Source organism: Patiria miniata, unplaced genomic scaffold, assembly GCF_015706575.1.
Source record: "Patiria miniata isolate m_02_andy unplaced genomic scaffold, ASM1570657v1 HiC_scaffold_9, whole genome shotgun sequence".
In the NCBI taxonomy this organism is placed as follows: Eukaryota; Metazoa; Echinodermata; class Asteroidea; order Valvatida; family Asterinidae; genus Patiria; species Patiria miniata.
In genome coordinates, this window is record NW_024037076.1 from 2,499,277 (window position 1) to 2,522,417 (window position 23,141).

Sequence of the window (23,141 nt, forward strand, 5' to 3'; positions counted from 1 at the left end):
GAAATTCCCCACATTTATTCCTGGCTAACTACATCACTATTTCATTTAACATGTGCTCTTTTTAGTGTTGTAGTCAACATTGCAACATTCAAAGTCAGTCAGAAGTTCCTTGTTACTGTTAGATTGAAGGATTTATGTGAAGGTAAGTTAATGAGCTAACCAAATTTAGGCCCTGGCTTGACGCGTCGGCCCGGTCGATTTACTAGATCATAGCCATGATAGCATATGGTAGATGGGAATTAAACGTTGGACTTGGTGGTCGGGGTCGGGGGGGGGGGGGGAGCAGCGCGCAAACTGGGGCGGGGTTGGGAACACCAACTGGGGGGGGGGGGGGGGGAGTGGGGTGACACACTACATAAATAATGTTGTTTACAGGAAGCCACTTTTTCATCATATTTCATGTATTTAATCTCAATCTTATATAGAATTGAAGTAAATGTTCGGTTACATTTCGTCTTTGTTCGCTCATTTTTTTTTTGCACTTTGTTGAAACAATTTCATAAGCCGTACTTCTTTGTGAAAGACAATTCAATTTCGTCATCTGCAAGTGCCCATATCCGTCATGTCCGTACAATAGATGAATCAATTTTGTCATTTTGCAATCAATTTTGTATAAATTTCATTGTAATCTATAGGCCCTACTTATTTTGTTTTAGTTCTTTGACAATTTTATGCGTCACATACAAATGAAAATGCACACTTTCCATTTCGTGCAAGAAATAAGAAGGCCAATAATTATTACTTCAGTAAAATGCATTCATATTTTAAAATTTTTCAGAAACAGTCACTTCAGTTCTTCTTGTCCTTTGGACCTTCAATTTCTTCTCTTGCAATAAACCATGCCAAATACGTCTGTGCATGGTATACCAGGGTGCACATTTGTCAGATGAATTCGATCGAAAATTACTTGAAATTGATTGAACAATGACTAATCCTTACATTATTTAGATAATCATTAAGTGAGACGAATTCCATTGAAATCTGACGACATTGAATCGACAAACATGACAAATGTTGAAATTAATTGACAATTGATCATTTGGAATGACCAGTGTCTAAATTCATTGTAGCATTTGCGCGTTCCAGTCTTCTCAAAAGGAAATTGAAGTTAACCGTTTATGAATTCGACTGAAAAAAAGTTTTAAAATGTGCGGGAAAACCTTAAATAGAATTGTAAAAAACTGCAGAGGTTGCAGGAAAAATCATTTTGGAAAGAACATGAAAGAGGGGTCGTAAAACTACACTCAACCAAAAAAGAAAGGTCCCCCCCAATACTTTTTTGTCTAACTCAAAAACTACTGAGCACCTCTCGCTCAAATAACGACTAATCAGTACAGAAATTCCTTAGCAATCCAGCCATACTCTTTATTGGCCCAAAACAGTGATAATAATTTATGACAAATGATACAGAAAACTTTGCACTTTTGTGTACGTGCAAGTTGTGGTTCCACTCACCTCGCACGAACACAAAAGTGCAACTTTTTTTCAGGACCACTTGTCATAAATTGCATAATTGTGTACACATTATCACTGTTTTGGGCCAAACTAAGAGTATGGCTGGATTGCTAAGGAATTTCTGTACTGATTAGACGTAGTTTGAGCAAGATGTGCCCAGTAGTTTTTGAGTAAGACAAAGAAGTATTAAAAGGGGACTTTCTTTTTTGGTTGAGTGTACCTGAATATGTATACAGTCAGCCATTGGCTGATTTCAAATTGATATTTTGGGGAAACTAAATTTGAAAAAACTCTCATGAGGAATGTAACACAGACCCTACAGCGCTCAAAACAAGCATGCACCGCTCAGATTTACCGATCCGTTTCAGTCGGTTAACAAATTTGAAACGTACTATTTATGGATGTTATGTTGCAATTCTGTAACTATCACCCTTCAGAAAATGCATTATGGCTTACCGTTACGTAACTATAATATATAGCCACAGTTTCGTAACGAGAGAAACTTTTTCTGGAAGTGCGGAACCGGTGGGATCAAAAACTGACACACTTGGGCAGGAAGTACGTCCCATACACAATGAGGAAGCAAACTGCAACATGTTTAGACGGGCACACACTATTTGGGGAAAAACCAACATCCTGCAATGCTGGATTAATGGTTCCGTGGAATATATATGGGCATTCTAAACATGTTATTTTCTTCAAAATTTAGATCTGACGAGGATCATGATGTCACAAGTATATTAAGTTGCGAGTAATTGTCTACTACTCTTTGGTTTTTGGGTATAAATACATGCAATTTTTTTATCCTGCTAAATTTCACTTGCAGGTATTGCTAAGCAACCTACGTGTTGAAAAATGGCATTTGCAGGAAAGCCGACCGCGCACACTGATTTATTCCTCGCGTTGAGTCGTGAAATGACCAGCGACAATTTCCAGGAATTGAAAGAGGTGACAAAGGCGAAGGAATTCGGCAACTTGAAGCCAGGCGAACTGGAGAAAATCAAGAACCTGGCAGAATTGTTCCAGCGGTTGGAGCACAAACGCATCATCGAAGTTGGTAACTACGAAAAGCTGAAAAAGATTTTGAGTAAAATTGACCAGGATCATTTAATCGAGTACATCCAGAAAACGGAATCTGCTTTGAGAGAAAAGGGTAAGTTAAGATCGCAAAAAAATCAACCTTTGTTTTTGTATTTTCAGTCGTAACAGAGTTGTACCTAAGCTGTGGCTTGGTGGCCAAGAGGCAAGAGCATTGAACTCATGGTCTGTGGGTAATTCTGCAGGTTGTGGGTTCGAGTCCAGCCTGTCACTCATTGCGATCTCCACCCAGGAGTATTAAAAGGGGTACCTGTGAGGGCAGAGATGGTTATGTGATGGATTTTTAGCTGCTTCGCATCAAACTGGCGGCATCGAGCTGTATACTCCCCAGGGAGCTGAGATTGTCTTTGGAATGTTTCATTGGCCCGGTGATCAGGGGTAATATAATAATGTATAAAGGGCCCCAATCTTAGTCAAAAACGCTGTATATTAAAGTATTCAGATTTATTGTATGTATGTTGTCCATACAATAGATTTCTTGTAAGTATGGCTCTGACATGTGTATGCTCTCATTGTTGAGAAACACAATTGGCAACAATTTCTGTCTTTCAAAATTTGCCCTGTAGGTCTTTCTAAAAAGCGAGATTATGAGGAGTCGGCTTTTACGAGTGCGGTCGCCATGGAGACGGAAAGACCACCACCCTCCAAGAACAACAATAATATGAGGATGACGTCGCAAAGCAGTTTGGGTAAGGGCAAGAAACCATCTGAAACCTTTCAATTTTGTTTTCTTCTTTTTTTCGAGTGCTTAGTTTGGAACAGAAATGTTCCGATGTTGGGGGGAGGGGGGGCTGAGTTTCCCCTTTAGCGGAAAATGGAACAGAATTTATTGAATTGGTTTATTCAAACTGAATTTGGTATTTTTGGAGAAAGTACTTCAACGTGCACAAAAACAGATCAAAACGGCCACCAATTTTCACGAAACAATGCCTAACATCATGCATGGGATTTGTGCAACAACCTTGTTGCATGTGTAATAAATTTGCAATCTAATTCTTGTGAGGACTTTGGAGGACTTGTGATGGACTTGTGATGGACTTGTGATGGACTTGTGATGGACTTGTGATGGACTTGTGATGGACTCAAGTACATCACTGGTCATAAAAAATAAATCTTAAACCGAGACTTTCGGGTCCAGCTGAAGTAGGCAATCCTAGTCTTGTTTTCTTAAGATTGTTTTAATGTTTCTGTTATTTTTTAAGATGATGCTATGCCTTGTGGTGCCCCTATGGACATCGTTGATGTCAGTCGAGAAACAGACGATCGCCCGCGCTACCCAGATGGCAGAGGCTTTGTTCTGTTCATCAACAATTTCGTGGACACGCCACGACTACGTCGCATTGGTAAAGTACATGTTACGCAGTAGATTAAATTTGTCTTTCCCGTTTTATTTTTTAGTTTCACCTTGAAAAGTAGATGCTTTTTTTTTTTTCAATCACTAATTTCCTTGCAATATCAATGTAATTCACTTTTGAATGTGACATTGAATAAAAAAATCCACGAACTTTTAGTTGTGGAATGATTTCTTCGTGAAATTTGAATTATTGGCTGGCAGACAATAATTCAGCTTTCGCAGGGCGGGTTCATTTGTGCACAAATCGGAAACCCTTTTTCAGAGGGTTGCAGAAGCCCAAAATCGGAATTAAGTATTATTATTTATTTTTTTTACAAAACATACACATTTAAAATTCACTACAAGAAAAAACTCAAGTTTTTGGAAGAGTGTGGGGTATACGTCTTTATGGCCTATAGATAAATTAAGAGTAGCTACCTGTTATTAACACTTTTTCCTTTGTTTTTTCCCTTGATTTTTCAGGTTGCGAAAAGGACTCCAAAAACATTGAGGACCTATTTGACGATGAGCTCAATTACAAATTCGTCAAGTGCGAAGATCTGACAAAGCCCAAACTTGCGAAGGTGTTAGAGGAAACGAAGGACAAACTGCGGAGGGGCAAGTTTAACAAGTTTATCCTCATCATTTGCAGTCACGGTGAGCAGATCATTGTGAAGAAAGATAACAAGAAACTGACTGAGGTATGTATCGGTACTTCCGACATGCTACTACACTTCGAAAATCATTCCTATCAGCTCACTTCCTTTGTTTTGCCCAAATTCAAATACAACTTACTTAGTGTCTCAAGACGCACCGTAGGAAAATTTAAATTAGTAGTTCGTTTTGTTATTCAGCGCAGCGCGCGCAAGTATTGGCACGACTCACAGGCGCGCGCAGTTGTTATAATTCGTCGGATCAGTGCACGACATCGCGTATAGCTGCAATTCAAACAATGATTCAGCAACTTTTGATTTGAAATTGAGATCCTAGAATGCTGTTTTTCTCGGAATATACAGCTGAAGCTGAGCTGAAACTTCATCAGGTTAGTTGTTCAGTATCCTTCATTAGATTTTGAACACTTCAAACGAACAAAATGCACAAATTACAAATGATGGACTATATTTTTAATGGCCCTGCCTGTGATAGATATAGGATATCAGTTTGCGTGCACAACCACTGGTCTCAGTCTACCGCTGCGTGGAATAACGTTACCCATAAATTGGCTGTGGAGAGAATGACCAGCATCTCCCCACACCAGTTGTAGCTTGTCACGCAGCCGTTGATTGTAGACCGTGTCCATTGATGGTACACACTCACCGATTATCCTACTAGCTCGTTTTACAGTGTCGTCAATGACTTTTTCACTTTCTTTTCAGTATTACCAGCCCAACATATCCAATGGTAGGTTACTTTTGGGATAAATGCAAATGATCCTATTTGCCTTGACGGTAATGACCAGAGTTAAGTTTTTGCCGTTTTGGTTTCCCACAGGAACGCATTATGATGGTAGATGACACGAGCATTACAGAAGAGGATCTGACAGCGCCGTTTATGGGAGATCAGCTGAAAGAGTTTGAAGGTCAGTTGAAAGGTCAAACAAAGGTCAAGTCCATCTCGAGTCCATCACAAGTCCATCACAAGTCCATCACAAGTCCATCACACGTCCATCACAAGTCCATCACAAGTCCATCACAAGTCAATCACAAGTCCATCACAAGTCAATCACAAGTCCATCACAAGTCCATCACAAGTTCATCACAAGTCCATCACACGTCCATCTCAAGTCAATCACAAGTCCATCACAAGTCCATCTCAAGTCCTTCACAAGTCCATCACAAGTCCTCCAGTCTCAAGTCAATTCGCAGGCTATGCAACTGATGAAACGTCACAATCTTTGTTACTGTTCATCACATACATGTATTACTAGTCACATGAATTGCAATGAACTTTTGGCCGGACTTGTGATGGACTCAAATACAGGGTTTGGGAGACCAATTGGAGGGATTTTCCAAGGCATCGCGATAGTGCCTGATCCTGGCACGAAGACACCACAGGTCTGTGCACATATGCATGGATTTAGCAATACGTGCTTTGCGCCATACATGCGCGAACCAGTGCGCGCATGCGATGCGTTTTTCTCACTAAAGCTCTTGCGATTGTGACAAAGCCCCATCTACTATTAACCCACATCAGTGAAGAGTAAGACCCATTTTTTTTCCCTCAAAATCTTCATTGCAGGCAAACCGAAAGTGTTCATCATTCAGGCATGTCGTTCACCGAGGGGCGACTCGTCCGACGATTTGACGGGAGATCGACAGCGGCGCTCTTACCAGGACGGTGAGCCTGGCCTGCCCTCCCTCACGCGCCCCGTCAATGCCGACGTTCTGATATCCTACGCCACCACCAAAGGTATTCAAATCTATTCGGCTATTAAGAATTGTACTGGTACTAAACACCCCGTGAATTTATTCCGTCTGGCTTGCTGTCATTAAAAAAAACAATCAAGAAATGTAGGAGATTTCCAACGATCAGTCAGTCGACTGATTTATTTAGTAAAGCACGCTATCGATGAAATCGTCTTTATGATCAAAAAGGTTGTGCATGGTTTTTCACCGTTTTCTCGTAAAAAAGTGTATCATCCACTGAGCTGAAACTTCAACAGGTTAGGTTTTGAATAATCTTCTGTGGATTTTGCTTATGTTACTATTGGAAACGAACAAAATGCATGAAAAGCAATTGATCCTAAATATGGCTTTAAGTTCCCTGCTCCAGAACATGACATCACAGCACTCTGCAATTTTTTTTCATTTTCCTCCCCCCCCCCCTCCCCCCCCCCCCAAATAAATACAGGAACTAAGGCTTGGCGTAACGAAGAGGATGGTTCATGGTTCATCCATCAACTTTGCGAGATCTCCAAGCAGCGATACAAGGAAGAGCATCTGATGGATCTCCTCGTAAGAGTCAACAATCAGGTGGCCAGGATGGAATCCACAGAGGATCGCTCTAAACAGATGCCTTGCCAAATATCCACACTGACCAGACACATCTGGCTCTAAACTTCTCGTCAGTCGTCAGCCCTACCCGTACGTAACTTTATCGACTATGGGCCGTTTTACACATTGAAGGGATTTTTAATAATCAGAAGTTCTCTTGCACGACTCATATGTATTTTTGAATGTCGAGGTGTGTGCTTATTAAGTTCCAGTAACCCTATGGGTGCAGACCAGTAAATCGGTCTGAAATTGCCTGCGCCGGCCAAATCACGATTTGCATGCCCTCAAAATCTTCGGTATTTGAGCATGCTGTGGGCCATGAACTTGAGGGTATGTAAAAAATATGGGTGGAAACCGTGCACAGGACTGGAAGCTTGCAGTTCTGTGTAATTTGGATGTAATTTGGACCCTAAAAGCGCTCTATTTTGCAATAGAGTGTAGGCATCGTTTTTCAAAATGGTGATGGGCTTCAGGACTATTTTCAGGGGTGATCATTCTTCAGATGGAAATTTCTCCTAAAAGTCATCAGTTGACCCCCCGAAAATTGAAAAGAAAATGAAAGATGATGAAATAAGCTTTAATTTGATGTGTGTCTCGAACACCTTGGAGAGTTGTGAGTATTTTTCCTGAATTTTTGAAGTGGGAGCATTTACCATTGGGGTCTATGGAAGTTTATTTACTGGTCTGCTACCCTATAGACCTTTATCATGCTGCCACCATTTCAGTCATGTTCCCTGTATCCAATAACAGTACTGAATGATAATGTTTGGTGTGCAAAAAGGAACCAGACTATTTTTCCTTCCAGCTTTCATTGGTTACATTGATTTGAATGGGAAAAATCAAGACGGCCGCAACATGATAATGGTCTATTGGTTGAAAGAACATACAGTGTGCGCGTGTCACCTGCGCAAAAGCATAGCTCCATGGTTCGGGCGTGCACTTTAACTAACCATAGTCCGACTAACTTCGCACAAGCGAAGGATGGTTGGACTACGCTAGTCAACTATTTGGAATCGAACTGCAGGGCATGATTGCCTCCCTGGTTACCCATAGCTGCGCATCGTAAAGCACAGTGGGGAACCAGCCCCAAAAGGTTCATAATGACATTTTGACGATCGTTTGACTGGAGGCGTTCGCATGTTGATAGCGCGCAGATGTAAGTTGCGTCACGAACCAACTGCTAATTGACTAATGGCCCTAGGTTCACCCAAATTGCTCAATGTCATCTATCCGATGGCACCAAAATAGTCTATACATTGCTTAGTTCCTTTCCAAAAACAAATCCGCAAAATGCAGTGCTTGTGAAAGTGACTTTTTCCCTGACAAAATCTGACAAAATTGGAACATTCCTACTAAGGTGTGTTGCAACCTTCAAATTTTGACGTATTTCCCCAAGTTATTTTGAAAGTATCTTGTTTTATTTTGAGGAGGAAATAAAAGAACAAGGAAGTTGTTGATTGATTTCCCGTCCCAAAGGAAACCATTATTTCCTATTCACTCGAACCACAGACCACATATTGGTTAATTCTGCTCGCATTACAGAAAGGAAATGTTCCATTTTGGACACGATATGTGATGTGATCAAGCTAAATGAGTCGTTTGTCAATTTTTTTTTACAGATTTGAAAAGAGCACAATCTTAGCATTACTGCTGTGAAAACTGCATGCAGGTACCATCTTTAGTTCAAAAATTATGGAAGTCGGAAATCCAAGAAATGTGATGAAGTGATGTGATGAAGTGGCCCTATTTTGGCCTGAATCTCCAAATGAAAATTCCTGACAAACGACTCATGTAGCCTGATCGCATCACATGTTATGTGTGCAAAATGAAATACATTTGGTTGCGTAAGACAGGTAGGGTGCGAAAGCGGTCATTAAATTGCAGACATGTGGTACAATGTGAGAAGTATCAGACAAAAATTAATAGTATTTGTTTCCAAGAAGACTTAGTTTAATTAGAAGTCAATAAAACTATTTTCCGACTATTTCCAAAACAGAGAAATCCTGTATTTGGTACAAGTGACTTATAAAGTAATAATTTCTGTTCAACTCAGATGTAAGCAGATCATTCAGATGTACTTTAATAAATTTGGGGGTTGTTTTAAACACAATAAATTTATGAAAAGTTCGGAAAGGTCGAGAGACTCATTAAAAAGTATTTGGTATTATTTCTTCGATTGAATACGGACTTTGTTAGCATCTGTGTAAATATTTAGAGGAAATTAATTTGTGATGTCCTGATTGGCAGTTGTGTGACCCTTGACCTGAAATTGGAAGCTTGTGATTGGCCGAAATTGATTATTTTTTTCTGATGAATTTGTGATTACAGACATTAACCAAAACAACTTATGAATTGCCAAAAGTATTGATCTGAAATATATATTTTTGGGGCGTTAAACGTCATGTGACCTGCTCCTCTAAAAAGTGAGTAAAGTTGCCAAAAAAAGTCAGATTTTTTTTAATTTTGATTTTTTTTTTTTTTTAATATTTGCCAAGATCAATACAAATGTGTTAGTGGGGTGTACTGGTATATGTACTTTGATATTTTACATTTTAATTATACAAATTATGCAAATGATGCATAATTATGCGCATCACGTGATTGATTTAAAGTGATCTACTCATTGAAGGCATGCCTATCTAACATGTAAACCAGGTTACATTTTAATTATACAAATTATGCAAATGATGCATAGTTATGCGCATCACGTGATTGATTTAAAGTGATCTACTCATTGAAGGCATGCCTATCTAACATGTAAACCAGGTTACATTTTAATTATACAAATTATGCAAATGATGCATAGTTATGCGCATCACGTGATTGATTTAAAGTGATCTACTCATTGAAGGCATGCCTATCTAACATATAAACCAATATTTGTGTTACTGTCAATTTGTAGCTTTCAATATTGGTTTTGAGTTCGCTTTATCTTGATCTTAAAATTAGTTAATTTTGGTAGATGCCTCCTCCAAAGCTGGAAAAAAGTATTTTAGAAAACGAATCTATTTTTCGGCGGGATGAAACTCAAAACTAGCGCATGGAATGCAGTTCTGCCAATTCTATATCGAGTTAGAGAAATTTTGCTGTAATATGTAAAGACTCTAGAAGTTGTTCCTGAAATTTTGTCGAAATATTTAAACAGTATTCTTGCATGATTAACAACAAAAATGAGCAGCTCATGTCCCCAAATAAGGACACAAAACAGGCTTTTAAAGCCATATATTTTACAGTACTTTTTGGAGTTATTTTCCTAGAATAAGCATTCCCGTCATGAAATGACTAAAATTTTAAAATTGTATCGTCCGTTGCAGTTGGTGATTTTCTTTTGAAGACAAAATAGTGCTTGATAAACTGTGAACTTCTACTTTTTTTTGGAAAGGGCCTAGTTTTAAATGGCAGTAGTGCTCTTTGTAAATTTTTGGTTGGTTTTCAGCTCTTCAATGTGCTGTTTTTGTTTTGATTTTTGTTGTAAAAATAAACTATATAGTGTGTTGTAGTACTGTTATAAAAAAGTTGTGTTACCCAGAAAGTAAATATGGTGGTCTTAAAGTGTAAAATACCTGTTTTAAAGATATTTTTGTTGCCTTGTTTATAAGGCACTAGAGGAAAAATGGAATTGAATTTGATGAAAATCATGTGGTAGTTGATTGTTCATATATTAATCATAAAATTGGTTTTAATCTAAATTATTAGATTGATTAAACAATATCTGAATTTAAGCCAAAAATCCTTATTTTCACGTGGACCAATATACTAAAACAAAAAAATTAATTATGGAATATTTATGGGAAGAGAAAGTGGACAAGCTGGGGAAAATATAATTCTTAAAAGACCATACCTGATGTGTACAACATTTATATAACTTTAATTGAAACAATCGTGACAAAGAAATGTGACATTCAGTTTTCAAACTGTTCAGAAATTACATTTAACAGAGAGAAAATAATAGTATTATCAGAGGGTTAATATTTTGTTATAAACGTAAGGTAGTAATTTCTCTTTATTTTACTCAGATGTAAGCAGTTGTACTTTAATAAAGTTGAATTGTATTCGATAGAACTAGACTTTGTGGGTTTTGGGTTTTTTGTTTGTGTTTTTACATCACAAAACAAATAAACTACCCGGATTATGTCTTCACGAAGAAATCTGTCTGGGAGTTTTGAGTTTTTTAAAATAAATAACCATCCTAATGCACGGCTCGGCCGCACAACAAAAATGGAAGTTCCATTCGACGGTCACACTTTTGGGTGGCACTGACCAATCAGATGCAGTGGAGAGAATAATTTCATACAGTGATGGATGGAATGTTCCATTTTCATCTTGTGGAATGGAACATTCCATCTGAAATTATTCTTACCATTGCACTCAGCATTTGTAAAATCTACACATTAACTAAATACAACACGTTACACATTTCAGCACTTGTACTTTGGAAAGGCTCTACGTTTGTTTTTTTGCTAGTTACACAAAAAGTCCAATTTGTGGGCGGGGGAAGGCCTGGGGACAGGAGGGGGATAAGGAATGTTCCATTATGGCGCAGGTAGGTCCTCAACCCTGGTGACGAACTTGAAGTCTTCTGGAAATAGATCCATTGCCTTGGGGAACATCAGACGGTACGACTGCTTTATTGTAATTTCTGCCACGCCTGCAATATCGCCAATTTCTTGGGAAAAAAGTAGAAAAACCAAAAAACGGTATCATTCAAAACAATTTTTCCGGCAAATGTATTAAGAGCCATGTACTGGAATTGTAAAGACCCTCGTAAAAATTGTTTACCAAAAAGGGACGTCTCATAGTTTCTATACATTTCAGAGGAATGTATATTTCCAACATATTCTCCTGTGTACAATTCATTTCCATTTCAAAAACATTTTCCAGCAAATGTTTAAGGTGCAGAGGTTACGAATAGTTTAAAACAAACGTTGACTTTTACCTTTCTGTGAGCGTTTTTCTTTCGATGCCTGAGATGCCATGTAGATGGCGGCAGCTGCCACCGAGATGGGACTCCGCCTGCACAGATACAACAAATAAGCATGCTGAAGTCAGGGATCCAGACTTGAGTCCCTTCTTTGTAAATTAAAGGTAACCTTAAAGAGCTGTAGATGAAGCCTAATTTTCAAAAATGGCGACCAAAATCTATCAACCTCTTACCCAGGGACAAGGTCCAGTTCCACTGCTTTGTTAGCCACGTAGGTTGCCGCTTTTTGGACGGAGGTTGGTAGACTCAAGTTGGAACAGAAACGCGACTGCAAAAAATAAATCCAAAATCAATCAAATCATGACGATGCAAAAATCCAACATGTTTTTTCTACAAGTAAATTTCTAGAAGTAAATGCTGAGACCAGGACTCATCCTTAAACGAACTTCTTTTTACTCGATGTTGTCCGAGAGATTGTAAGAACAAGTTGACAAGTTTGCTTGGGTGGGACTCGAATCTGCGACCTCCTGCTTACAAGTGGAGACGTCTAACCACTCAGCTTGCGGGATTCGGTTGGCTGGTGCGAATCTGATATAGCAGTGGGTACTCCAATTCATGACTTGTATCATAGATTTTTTTCTGGGAAATTTGAATTTGAATAATTTGCTTTTTGTTCTTCGATGGTTTTGTTTTTGTCACTTACCATAAAATCACCACTGTTGATAAGGCTGACGTTGGCTTCGATCGCTCGGATAATGAGCTTGAAGCATCGACCGATTTCTTTCTTACTAACACGGGACACGGCGCAGATTTCTAGAAAGAGAAAACAATTGATGGAATTGTCTATAAAAGTCGGAAAATACGCTCCAGTGATTTTGAAATTGCGTTGGCGGTTCTGGTAGCCTGGGACGCTTCTACGCAATTGGTAAAGCAAAATTGAAAATAACAAGACGCGAGATTCGGATGAAGCCTTACCCTTGAAAGTCCTGGGTACGCCTTCTTGTCGGCAAGCTATGTACAGACAGGCGGCGGCTATGGCGTCGTTGCTTCGTCCTCTTAGACTACGCTGCTCGTGGACCTGCTTGAAAAGTCCGTTTGTGCGATCCTGTGAAAAATTTCACAGAAACCACTGAGGTTAAAGTTTACTGTCTCAGTGGCCTCGTGGTCTGGAGCATTGAATTTGTGGTCTGCGGGTATTTCTGCAGGTTGTGGGTTCGAGTTCAGCCTGGGACTGTGGTGCGTGTGCCCTTGGGCAAGGCACTTTGTCACTCATTGCTTCTCTCCACCCAGGAGTAAAATGGGTACCTGTGAGGGCAGAGATGGTTAATTGTGATTGATTGTAGCTGCTTTGTGTCAAAATGGCAGTATCGAGCTGTATACTCCCCAGGGAGCTGAGATGGTCTTTGGAATGTTTCAATGGCCCATTGAGCAGGCTAATAATGACGCAGCACCTTGACATACTGGTGAACGCAAGCGCTTTATAAATGCAAGTATATTTTAGTAGTAGTGCCACTTACCACTATTGTTCTGGGTAGGTTGATGCGATCAGACATGTGCGAAATTTCTCTGAACGCGCTCAGTAACGCTCGGTCGGAACTGCTAACCTGGAGAAGTACGGAAAGGTGAAATGGGTGAGAAATTATAACAAATCAAATGTGGCATGTTCAAGAAAATGTTTTGTTTTTACTTGGCTGAGATGTAATTGTCTGGTGTACTACAGTTTTGTTTACCTGTTTCCTGTTTTGATATTTGGCCTGGCCGTTTTCCCCGTAGCCGGATGATCCCGAGGGCTTGCCGATGATGGTGGACAGGTCCCCGCCGCTAAGCAAGGGGTTCTCGGCCGCGCCCACACGCGACGGGTCGCTGGTGGCTTTGTCGTTACTGAATGTCCGCCACTCGGAACCGACATCTATGCATCTGACAAACATGGGATAAACAACATCAAATTTGGGGGTTAATCATCCTTCGTGGCACGGGAGAGAATCAACACCAACTCTACTCACATGTGACCCGAGCCGGGAATCGAACCCATGCCACAGCAGTGAGAGGCGAACGTGTTACGCACTGCGTCACCCATGCCATCCAATTACAATGCAATATTAGGTTTTGCCCTTCACAGACATAATTTCATAAACAATGTACAGACGTATGTTGCTTTTGTTGGTCAGTAATTTTTGATGACTTGTGATCCAACACTGGTATCCCGTCTACAATACTGTATTTCTTTACCTATCCACAACCACGAGACCACACTGTGGGCAGATCATGTCCCCCGCGTGGTAATCTTCGATGAGATTGGCTTCTGGGTGGTGCGGACAGCTGACACGATTCATGATGAATCTGGAATAAAATTCAGTATATTTCATTCACCTCAAAATTAATGTGAATTAGAAATTTATATGAATATTCATTTTCATGTGATATGTTGTCATGGTTGTGCAGTTTAGCTACTGTAGTCCACCATATGGTTTATTAAAGGGAATATACATCATTTGCTTTTGCTGTAATTTTCAGAAATGGATGGAATTGGGGGGTTGGAAATATAAAGCAAATATAGTTACACTGACTTTTTGGAGGTTTTGGGTTCGAAAATGCTATAAAAACCAAGAAAAACGATCATTTTCCTGTAGTCTGGTTCCCTGACTCCATATAAGAAGAAACAGAGCTGTTTACATACATTGGGGAATTGTAAGGTCACGGAACCAGTCTAGCTGGCTCGTACCCGTTCATAGGTTTGTAATCGATTGCAAACAAGTGCAATGGTCAATTGGGGCCAGTATTTGAAAAAAAAGCCAGTTGTTTCCAACGCTGATCGGCCGATCAGCGTTGGAAATTGATACAAAAATACCACTTTTCTTGAAAATGACAGTATACCAGGTGCCATAATTTTACAGGATGCTTTAGACTGTCATTTACCAACATCCTATTAAGGTATTTCGCAAAAACTTGGTAGTTTTATTTTTCGATGTTTGCAAATGTTGTATATTCCCTTTAAAATAAAATCTAGTTTAAGAAATTACTCTATTCTAAAGACATAAATTGACGTCATGCTTTGTTTACATGTGTGTTTTGGGACTCTCATACACAGTATTGATGAGAGTCCCAAATTTTCGGACTAGCGTTTTCCTATGACATGTATGGACGCCAGCCAATCGTCCTTACCTGGCTCCCATAGGAAAGTGCATGTGTAAACAAAGCGTGACGTCATTATGACTTTATGTATTTATATAGGCCTATGGCTATGCAGTGGTAATAATTAGGTCCAAAAAATATTTGGTCCTTTTTTTACAGTCTGACAGTTTCTGTCAGTATTTTTAACTTTTCTATCGATCACGAAAAAAAAAAAAAAAAAAAAACAAGCATAAATTAAGGGGGGGCCTACCTAGGTCCTATTGTCATTCACAACACAAATCACAATGTCAATGAATGATGATGAACTGAATTCGGAATAGGCCCTACTTTCTTTACGAATGGAAAATCAGTCCTTGCTATAACATGATCCCCTTCGAAATGAACTCAAATTACTGGTGCCATGGAATATATAAATAGTTTTTACCTACGTGTTGTGCAACAATTTGAACAAATGCGATGTCACATCTGCTGATCGGCTGATCAACTTGTTTTTCCGGTTTACACAATGACCATTGTAAGGGTACCAGTCTCGAAAAGAATTGACCTGAAGCGCGAATTACGGCGTGAAACCCAGACTTCTTCCAATTGTGGCGCACTGTGTATGGTACCCTTTTTCATTCACATGAATCAAACACAAATACGAAGGAAATCCGGGTAGCAGTCTGGTGGAGAAGTTACAAGTTACGGAAACCAGAACTTTGGCCGTGGGAAAAAGGGGGTAATTTCTTGGAATAGGGAAATGTAAGCGGCCAGAAAGGGGCGTATTTTAGATGTCCAGATTGTCAGGATTAGAGGTAAGGCCTTTACCACTTTTTTCAGTGTTTTTGTTGCGTTCTAAGACTGTGCAGTATGCCGCGGTTGTCTTATGTCTAGCGTCACTGTCGAGCTGTCACACTGTCACAATTTGGGTGGGCGTGGTCATGCGGTGGTGGCGGAAGCGGAAAGTTGCCAATGCTAAGTTATACTTTAGTACTAGGGTTTGTGCTTTCTTTTCAACTTTTGATGAATTATTGAATCAACATTTTTTCCATTAACCAGTTTCTCATGTCCACCCTCTTCCTTTTTTCCCGCCTGCCGGCGCCTTCTTTTTTCCTCCTTTTTTTACTTCTTAACTCCTTAAGTTTTTTTTTAAGTTGTGTATTTTCAATATATTTTGCCATTTTATTGGTAATTGTGTAGTTTAGGACACCTAATTGCAAGTTCCGTTCATAAATGCACCTTTGCGTCCAAAAAAATTTTTAATTTTTATTTTGCCATTTTTAACCAGTTCATGCCAGAATTATTTTGACAAGAACAAAACGAGACACGGAATTACTTTTCATTCAACCTCAAGCCAGGTGGAGTTAAACCATCACCCCCATACAGCACACTCATAATTATAGTGGTGTTCCCTAACGTGGCGCACTTCGACATTTACCCCGACTTTCCACATCCGTGTTGCCAAACTTCTTTGTTGCCAAATTTCAAACTTCTTTGTTGCCAAATTTCAAATTCATTCAGTGAAATACTGGTACTTTATTCTTTTAGATCAGCGATGGACACCATAGTGCTAGTGGTCTGCCTGGCTGCCTTCGCCTGTCTATTGGGATTCTTGTGGTACCACCTCTACACCCCGGTACCGCCGGCTATCAGCCAGAAATGGACCTTTCGTCTGGTGTTCATCATTTTCAAAGTCAACCGCACTCTTGTGAGTACAAAGCTTCAACAGGATTCGAACTTGCGACCGCCGGCTTGCTGGTGCAGGTGTCGCAACTTCTCTTTCTTATTTTATGGAGGAAGGCTGGCAAGTAGTGACGTGTTGAATTATAAATTAGTAATAATGATGTGTTTAGTGGGACTTTCTGGTCTCCAAGGTATTCACAATTATTACCCCTGTTCATCAGGCCATGGAACAATTTTTTCCCTGCAGCAATTGAGGTCAGCGCAATCTGGTCTCTACTGTCACAAGCACCTGTTTATACTCTTGGTGGAGAGAGGCAAATGTAGAAAGGCCATTTAAAATTGATGTTTAGGTTTTCGTTATCTCCTGCCCTGATTTTCACGTCCGCCCCAATGTTTTTTATACATTTTTTTTTTCTGTAAAGTGTATGTTTTCTCCAATAGTGTATATTTTCTCCAATAACATGTATTTTTTCAGACAAATTTCTTACAAATTGTCAAGCAACTCCGTTTTTCCCAACATGATTAAGCAGATTTTTCTTTGCATGACGCATAAAATGCATGCGGCATTATCCCGGCATTTCCCCTTTTCAAGTAGTGATATAAAGGACTTAAAATTGTCCCTTCTTTTTTAGGTGAGTACTGCATGTCTTCAAAATAAGACCCGTTAACAGATTGAGATTTATAAAAAATATAAATACCCCTCCCTACTGATTTTTTTTTTTCAATCTAAGTGATGATAACCTAAAAATCAATTTTAAATGGCGTAAAGTGTCTTGCCCAAGAACACAAGCACCATGTTCCCCAACCAAACTATTCGTAAGATGGAATTTGACCACGGCGCTCCACAATTTGCCAGCCTACCCCAGCACACTCGATGGTTATCAAAAAAAAAAAAAAAATAAAATGTATACGTTTTTCTTTTCAACAGTCCTGGTTCTTGACGTTCTTCCGGGTCTTCGGCAAGACGCTTGAGGAGAACATGGCTGGCTTCACCGACTGGTGGCTGCCTCAGTGCGTCATGGATGACAAACACGTCGCGACGACGTTGATGGAATTCGACGGCGTTCCCGTCCGCGTCCACCGGCCCAAGTTTCCCCGCGAGCCAGGGCTCTTGCCTGCGCTGATCTACTTCCATGGCGGAGGTTTCGTCTACGGAAGCTCAGGTTGGTGGTTCGATTCCTACCATTGCAGATACTTCAGGCCTTCCGCACCCCCTGCCACTGTCCGTGATAGAGCTTTTAACTTGTTCAATGAATAAACCTCACAATGTTCTTCTCAAATCTTATACATCCATCTCCTAGTAATGGTCAAGGAGATTACGGACTTGGAGTTTGGGATCATTTCTCTGAATCGTTAATTTGATTGGCTTGCGTCCCCACCTGGCCCCCATAGGAAAGCGCACATGTAAACAAAACGTGACGTCATTATGTCTTAGGTCTATTGACTCTGTCAAGGACATTACGCTTTCTTTCCTAATGCGTGAATTGCCCATAGATGTATCAAGGTACATAAACAGTCACAGCCAGTTAATCTGGCTTTAAGCAGGCAGCTCTTAACTGTCCAAAACCAGTTGGTCTAATTATTTTGACGGTTGGAATGGCTTTGTAGACTTCGGGAGGTAATTAATTAATGGAAATTTTTGTTTTGTTTTTACTTTTAATAGCATCATTCCATCCATTTACAAGACGTTTGTGCGAGTCCCTCCAATTTGTCGTCGTGTCTGTTGAGTAAGTTTTAGTCCATTTATTTTGGCTTGTCATTTTAGTCTAATCTGTGTTAACGTGTGTCAGTCCTTGCTTTTGGAGAAGTAAGCCATTTCACTTTTGACCTTTAATCCAACAGAATTATACACCAACTATGTTTTTCAAAACATCCACTGTCTACGAATGCGTGTACTTGAAAACATGGTGTCCAATTTTAAGCTGTGGTAACCAAAATATTGCGGAGGTAGTGGTTGCATATTTGTCTTAAATTCACTAGACAACATCTAGAAACTGATGATAATCACGTTCAGATTTTTAGTAAACGAACACAGCGATGCAGTCAAGTTATCACATATGTCACAAGTTCTTGCAAGAAAAGCACAAGTTCTTCAGTCTATCTCTGGACTAGTCGAAAAGTATATCCAATGAACTATGACAATGAGCATTCCTTTGTCATTGTTCAAACCTGTTACTTATGTTTTTCATGATAGGCTTATAATTGTCAGGTAAAATACTTTTGAATCGACTAGCGGTTGACTAGTGAGGACTAGTGGTGGATTTGTGAGGACTCATGATTGACAACTGAGGACCACAATTGACCTATCCCCATTTGCGAGTTAGCCACGCCCCTTAGACAATCCTACGGCGCTTTTGTACACTAAGTTTTGTTGTCTCAGATTTTGCGCGTTCTGCGTCCATTTGTATATCATGTAATTGGTCAATATTTCACAAGCTGTGTGACGTGATTCTAGCGCGTTTCTACCGCGATAGGTCAATTGTGATGGTCTTTTGATTTGCCTTGCGATTATATTTGCGGTGGACTTTTCCAAAAAAATACCGTAACTTGCGATAGATTCCAGTGGCCAACAGCAGTAGTTTTCTGCACAATATTTTATAATTTTTGATACATTTTATTTTACTCTTCAGTTACAGACTTGCTCCGGTCCATTTATTCCCCGCCGCCTACGACGATTGTGTCACGGCCACCAAGTGGCTCCTACTGAACGGTCCGACGATCAACGTCGACCCGCATCGCATTGCGGTCGCTGGCGACAGCGCTGGCAGTCAGCTTACCGCTGGAGTAGTCAAGAAGATTCACGACGATCCATCTGTTCCAGACCCTAAACTACACGCCCATTTCTACCCTGCCATGCAGTTTTTCAATCTAAGTAAGTGAAATTGTGTTTATACCCTTCATACATATTCAAAAGCCAAGTAGAAGTTTTTCATTGGTCAATGCTCCAGTGCATCAGTGACCTTTTAAGTATGCGAGTGACCCAGACTTTATCCTCTACCTTTTAAAGGGGCCATGCGATGAATTTTTCTTAGAACACATTTTGTGCAACTTTGTTCTCCTCTTAAATGTATGAAAGCTATTTTATAACCTTGTTTGGTTAGTGTTATTAAAAAGTGCACTTCTTTACACATTTAAAAATGTCCATGCTTTTCCAGATGACTATAAGCACGCTGTTGCTATGATGTCATTTCAGGAAAACACTGTTCAGCTTAGGGGTTTTCTGTCCAAATTGTGAACCAAAATTTGCTCGTTGAAACATTTGTGATGAAAGCTTGCTCATTGGCTAACTGCAATTTACTGACATAACGAATCACCACGACTAAAAAATGTACGACAGCAAAATATCCAAAATTCTAGCAACTTTCTGTGCTGCAATAGCTGTAACATTGAGGTTTCAGCCCAGAATGACATCACAGATTTGCTCATGAATATGGAAATTCACATTAGCATTGAAACAAAAAAGGCACCATAAGACCCTTAAAATTGACAAAATGAAAATTGAAAATAAAAATAAACGGGACACGAAGGTGCATTATTTTCAAGGATTGAATTTAAAAAAAAGTTACATTGCATGGGTCCTTCAATGCAGTAGTTGGTTTTCATTTTCTGTTGAATAATTTTAGTGGACACCAGAATACCAACTCAACTGGTCATAGTACCCTTTTTTTTGAAGAATCTTTTGAATTAAAAAAATGTCATCTTAAGTCACGAGCATCATTTTTACATCTCTTTTTATTCCCCAAATGTAAAAGGTCAAGTTTAATTCAAAACCAAAGTAAAGAATTGGTTGTTAACTTTTAAATTTTTTTTTTCTTTATAAACACAGGTTCACCATCCCATGTCATGTACAACAAAGTTTTTAACACGCGCGGTGGCATGCTGACAACCCGCGAGGCCGTTGCTTACTTATCCACATATCTCTTCGGCAAGAGTCCCGAACGCCCGGCTTTTATCGAATGGGTTGTTTCCAACAACGTCGTCACAACGGAGTACCGCCGGAAAAATCCCCGGTACCTGAGCCACGTTGCGGACGATCTTGTCCCCGAGAACTTGCGTAATGGTTACGAGGACACCACGGAGAGACCTGGCGATCCCGCGATGTGGGACAAATACGGCCACTTGTTTGAGGATCCCCGCGTGAGCCCCGTCATGGCAGAGAACATGGAGGGACTACCGATGGCGTACGTGGTCACGGGAAACTACGACTCTCTACGCGACGACGGCGTGTTTTATGCCCGCAGGCTCGAAGAGGCGCGAGTCCCTGTACGCTGGGTCAACTACGAGGGCGGTTTCCACGGAATGCTGAACATCGTCTTTGATTTCTTCGACGTCGGGAAAAAAGCAGAGCAGGATTTTGTGGAGTTTGCCAGGGGTTTTCTGTGAGTGGTAAATGTTTAGCTGTGCAGTCCTGTAACCAATAAACTCTTGAAAGGGTCCATGAAATGAATTTTACACTGGAGCATCTTTGCTTTAAATGGCTGTTCCTCTGAAATGTATACAGTTTCACACAGTAACAACTATGCGACCACCTTTTTGGTTAGAATATTTGCAAAGTGCACTTGTTGAAATCATTTGTTTCATGCTTTTTCGGACGACTGAGGGCGCTGTTGCAGTTATGTCACTCTGGGCACAAACTTCTTACTGTCATCTACCGACACAGCAATGAATCACCTCAAACAGAAAAGTAATCACACCAAAAAAATCAACATCTGGAGGCATTTGTACCAGATGCAACACTGACATTTTTGCCTTGAATGACTTCACAGTTTTGCTAATGAATATAATTTGCAAAAGCTTAAAAACCAAAACTGTACCCAAAATGGGCTGTACCCAAAAATAAAGTCAAATGGCACACAAAGTTACATTGTCAAGGAACGTATTTAAATAGAATTCCATTACATGGGCTCTTTAGAAGAAAAACAAATTGGAAAGTGGATTGTGGAGGATATTGAGGGTGACTCATTCTCAGTTATCGTTAAGATAATCTGTCCCAGGACAGTTCCATTTCCCTCCCATATCGTCCATAATGCACTTTGTTATTTGGGGAGGATTTTGTAGGATTTTGTGTGATTGTGTAGGATTTTGTGGGATTTTGTGGGATTTTGCAGGAGTTTGTGGGAGTTTGAAGGTTTAGCCTGTAGTTCCAAGTTCTTTGCATGAGCTTGATTGCACAGTGGTGGATTTTGTAGGTTAAAGGTTTTAAAAAAGATGCACAGAGATTTGAGGAATAATGGCAGGAGAAAAAGAGAACTGTTGTATAACAATTGATAGGATTGTCCAAATTGACGACAGTAAACTAATAATCTATATTATATGGCCTTATTTATATCAGGCCAAGAAAGAAATACTTGTGTTTCCTATAACCTCACCCAACCCAGAAAATTATGCAGAATCTATATTTTGTAATTGAAAAAAAAAATAAGAATTTATATTTCTGTGCCCCCACCCTAGTTTTTGCGGACATTGTTATGCATTATTTTAACAGTTTTTTTTGTTTTTGTTAGTTGGTCAGCAGGGCAGTCTTGCCATGTCGTGCAGCCCTTACAACACAGAATGAACAGTTGATTCAAATGTTATCTCATCTGTTACAAATACATGCCCCCTCAAAAAAAACAAATTAAGTTTAACAAAAAAAATGGCCATCATCCTTCAATTTTTTGGGGGGCAATAAAAAGTTACAGCAATAAAATAATGTCACCTTTTTCAATTTGCAATTCAATAGGAAATGCACCATTTTCTTTTCTTGGCATTTCCTGTTTCCATTTGGTGCTAGGAAAAAAAGATCAGGTAACAGTTCAAAATGGCAAACTACTTTTTCTAATTTTTAAACAAAATGTCCATGCATAAATATTTATCTTAAATTTTAAGATTGCAAGTGTTGTTAAATACTTTAAAGACTTTCCAAAACTAAGGCAGCTATCATCGTTAAAAAATTTTAAGCGCAGTAAATTTGCAAATGTTAATCATATTTCAACTAGCAAATTTCATTCCGAAATATTTTTATTTGTCATTTGCAAATGAAATAGAATAATTGTTTGCTGTTAATAAGAATCATGATGCACTTAATTAATGTAACCTGTCTTTCACATAAAATGTAAAACATTGTATTTTGATATTTTTATATATTTATATTTGATTAAAAACAAATGTATTTTGGTAGTGCTAACATGTGATTACAGGGTGTACGAAAATAAGTATATTTGAAATAAATTTGCCCAAAATTAAAATTAACTGTTTACTAAACAGAGGAGAATTTTCTTTGGAGACATCAGGACAGTCAATCTATCTACAGATTCCTAAACTTAAGTGACAATCATCATCCGAATTCTAGGATCTGCTAGGTACCTAGTTGCAAGCAATTTGATTTGTATTTGGCAAACATTTTGGGGGGTTTGGGGTGCAAAAACCTTCCCTTTTTTTGAGGCAAAAAATTGACATTTCACCAAACAAGGCAGATATTCCTTTTGGGGGTAAGAAGAAAATCAATCGGTATTCAAACACCCAATATGTTAAATATTTGGTAGGTGTCAACAGAGGGCGCTAGACA

General features: G+C 39.4%; 3 protein-coding genes across 4 annotated transcripts; 2 read left to right on the forward strand and 1 right to left on the reverse strand.

Annotated features, from left to right (window-relative positions):
• The first annotated feature begins 7 nt into the window (after positions 1–7).
• On the forward strand, positions 8–7,169 carry LOC119720553 (caspase-3-like). The gene is made up of 8 exons (XM_038190263.1): positions 8–142; positions 2,282–2,608; positions 3,120–3,242; positions 3,756–3,896; positions 4,370–4,587; positions 5,378–5,465; positions 6,125–6,295; positions 6,737–7,169. The coding sequence occupies exons 2-8, from the start codon at positions 2,311–2,313 to the stop codon at positions 6,940–6,942; spliced, it is 1,245 nt and encodes a 414-aa protein (XP_038046191.1). The 5' UTR covers positions 8–142; positions 2,282–2,310; the 3' UTR covers positions 6,943–7,169.
• Positions 7,170–10,721: 3,552 nt separating this feature from the next.
• On the reverse strand, positions 10,722–15,467 carry LOC119720240 (transcription initiation factor IIB-like). 2 transcript variants are annotated; one of them, XM_038189860.1, is made up of 9 exons: positions 15,361–15,467; positions 14,030–14,140; positions 13,531–13,717; positions 13,318–13,404; positions 12,776–12,905; positions 12,504–12,613; positions 12,034–12,128; positions 11,816–11,892; positions 10,722–11,545 (listed from the first exon to the last, which is right to left on the reverse strand). In XM_038189860.1, exons 2-9 carry the CDS (start codon positions 14,131–14,133, stop codon positions 11,412–11,414), a joined length of 924 nt encoding a protein of 307 aa, XP_038045788.1. In that variant the 5' UTR covers positions 14,134–14,140; positions 15,361–15,467; the 3' UTR covers positions 10,722–11,411. The 2 variants fall into 2 exon arrangements, with proteins under 2 accessions (XP_038045788.1, XP_038045787.1); XM_038189859.1 differs by having other exon boundaries at positions 15,357–15,463.
• Positions 15,468–15,581: 114 nt separating this feature from the next.
• LOC119720238 (arylacetamide deacetylase-like) lies at positions 15,582–22,825 on the forward strand. The gene is made up of 6 exons (XM_038189858.1): positions 15,582–15,726; positions 16,460–16,619; positions 17,523–17,757; positions 18,258–18,321; positions 19,225–19,466; positions 20,421–22,825. Exons 2-6 carry the CDS (start codon positions 16,467–16,469, stop codon positions 20,975–20,977), a joined length of 1,251 nt encoding a protein of 416 aa, XP_038045786.1. The 5' UTR covers positions 15,582–15,726; positions 16,460–16,466; the 3' UTR covers positions 20,978–22,825.
• Positions 22,826–23,141: the final 316 nt, after the last annotated feature.

Coding starts and splice junctions, on each gene's coding strand:
- LOC119720553 (XM_038190263.1), top strand. CDS start 2,311: ATGGCATTTGCAGGAAAGCCGACCGCGCACACTGATTTATTCCTCGCG. Junction 3,897..4,369: donor GCCACGACTACGTCGCATTG/GTAAAGTACATG, acceptor TTGATTTTTCAG/GTTGCGAAAAGGACTCCAAA. Junction 5,466..6,124: donor TCAGCTGAAAGAGTTTGAAG/GTCAGTTGAAAG, acceptor TCTTCATTGCAG/GCAAACCGAAAGTGTTCATC.
- LOC119720240 (XM_038189860.1), bottom strand. CDS start 14,133: ATGAATCGTGTCAGCTGTCCGCACCACCCAGAAGCCAATCTCATCGAA. Junction 13,718..14,029: donor GGTCTCGTGGTTGTGGATAG/GTAAAGAAATAC, acceptor CATGTTTGTCAG/ATGCATAGATGTCGGTTCCG. Junction 12,614..12,775: donor CGTACCCAGGACTTTCAAGG/GTAAGGCTTCAT, acceptor TTCTCTTTCTAG/AAATCTGCGCCGTGTCCCGT.
- LOC119720238 (XM_038189858.1), top strand. CDS start 16,467: ATGGACACCATAGTGCTAGTGGTCTGCCTGGCTGCCTTCGCCTGTCTA. Junction 16,620..17,522: donor TCAAAGTCAACCGCACTCTT/GTGAGTACAAAG, acceptor TCTTTTCAACAG/TCCTGGTTCTTGACGTTCTT. Junction 19,467..20,420: donor CATGCAGTTTTTCAATCTAA/GTAAGTGAAATT, acceptor TTATAAACACAG/GTTCACCATCCCATGTCATG.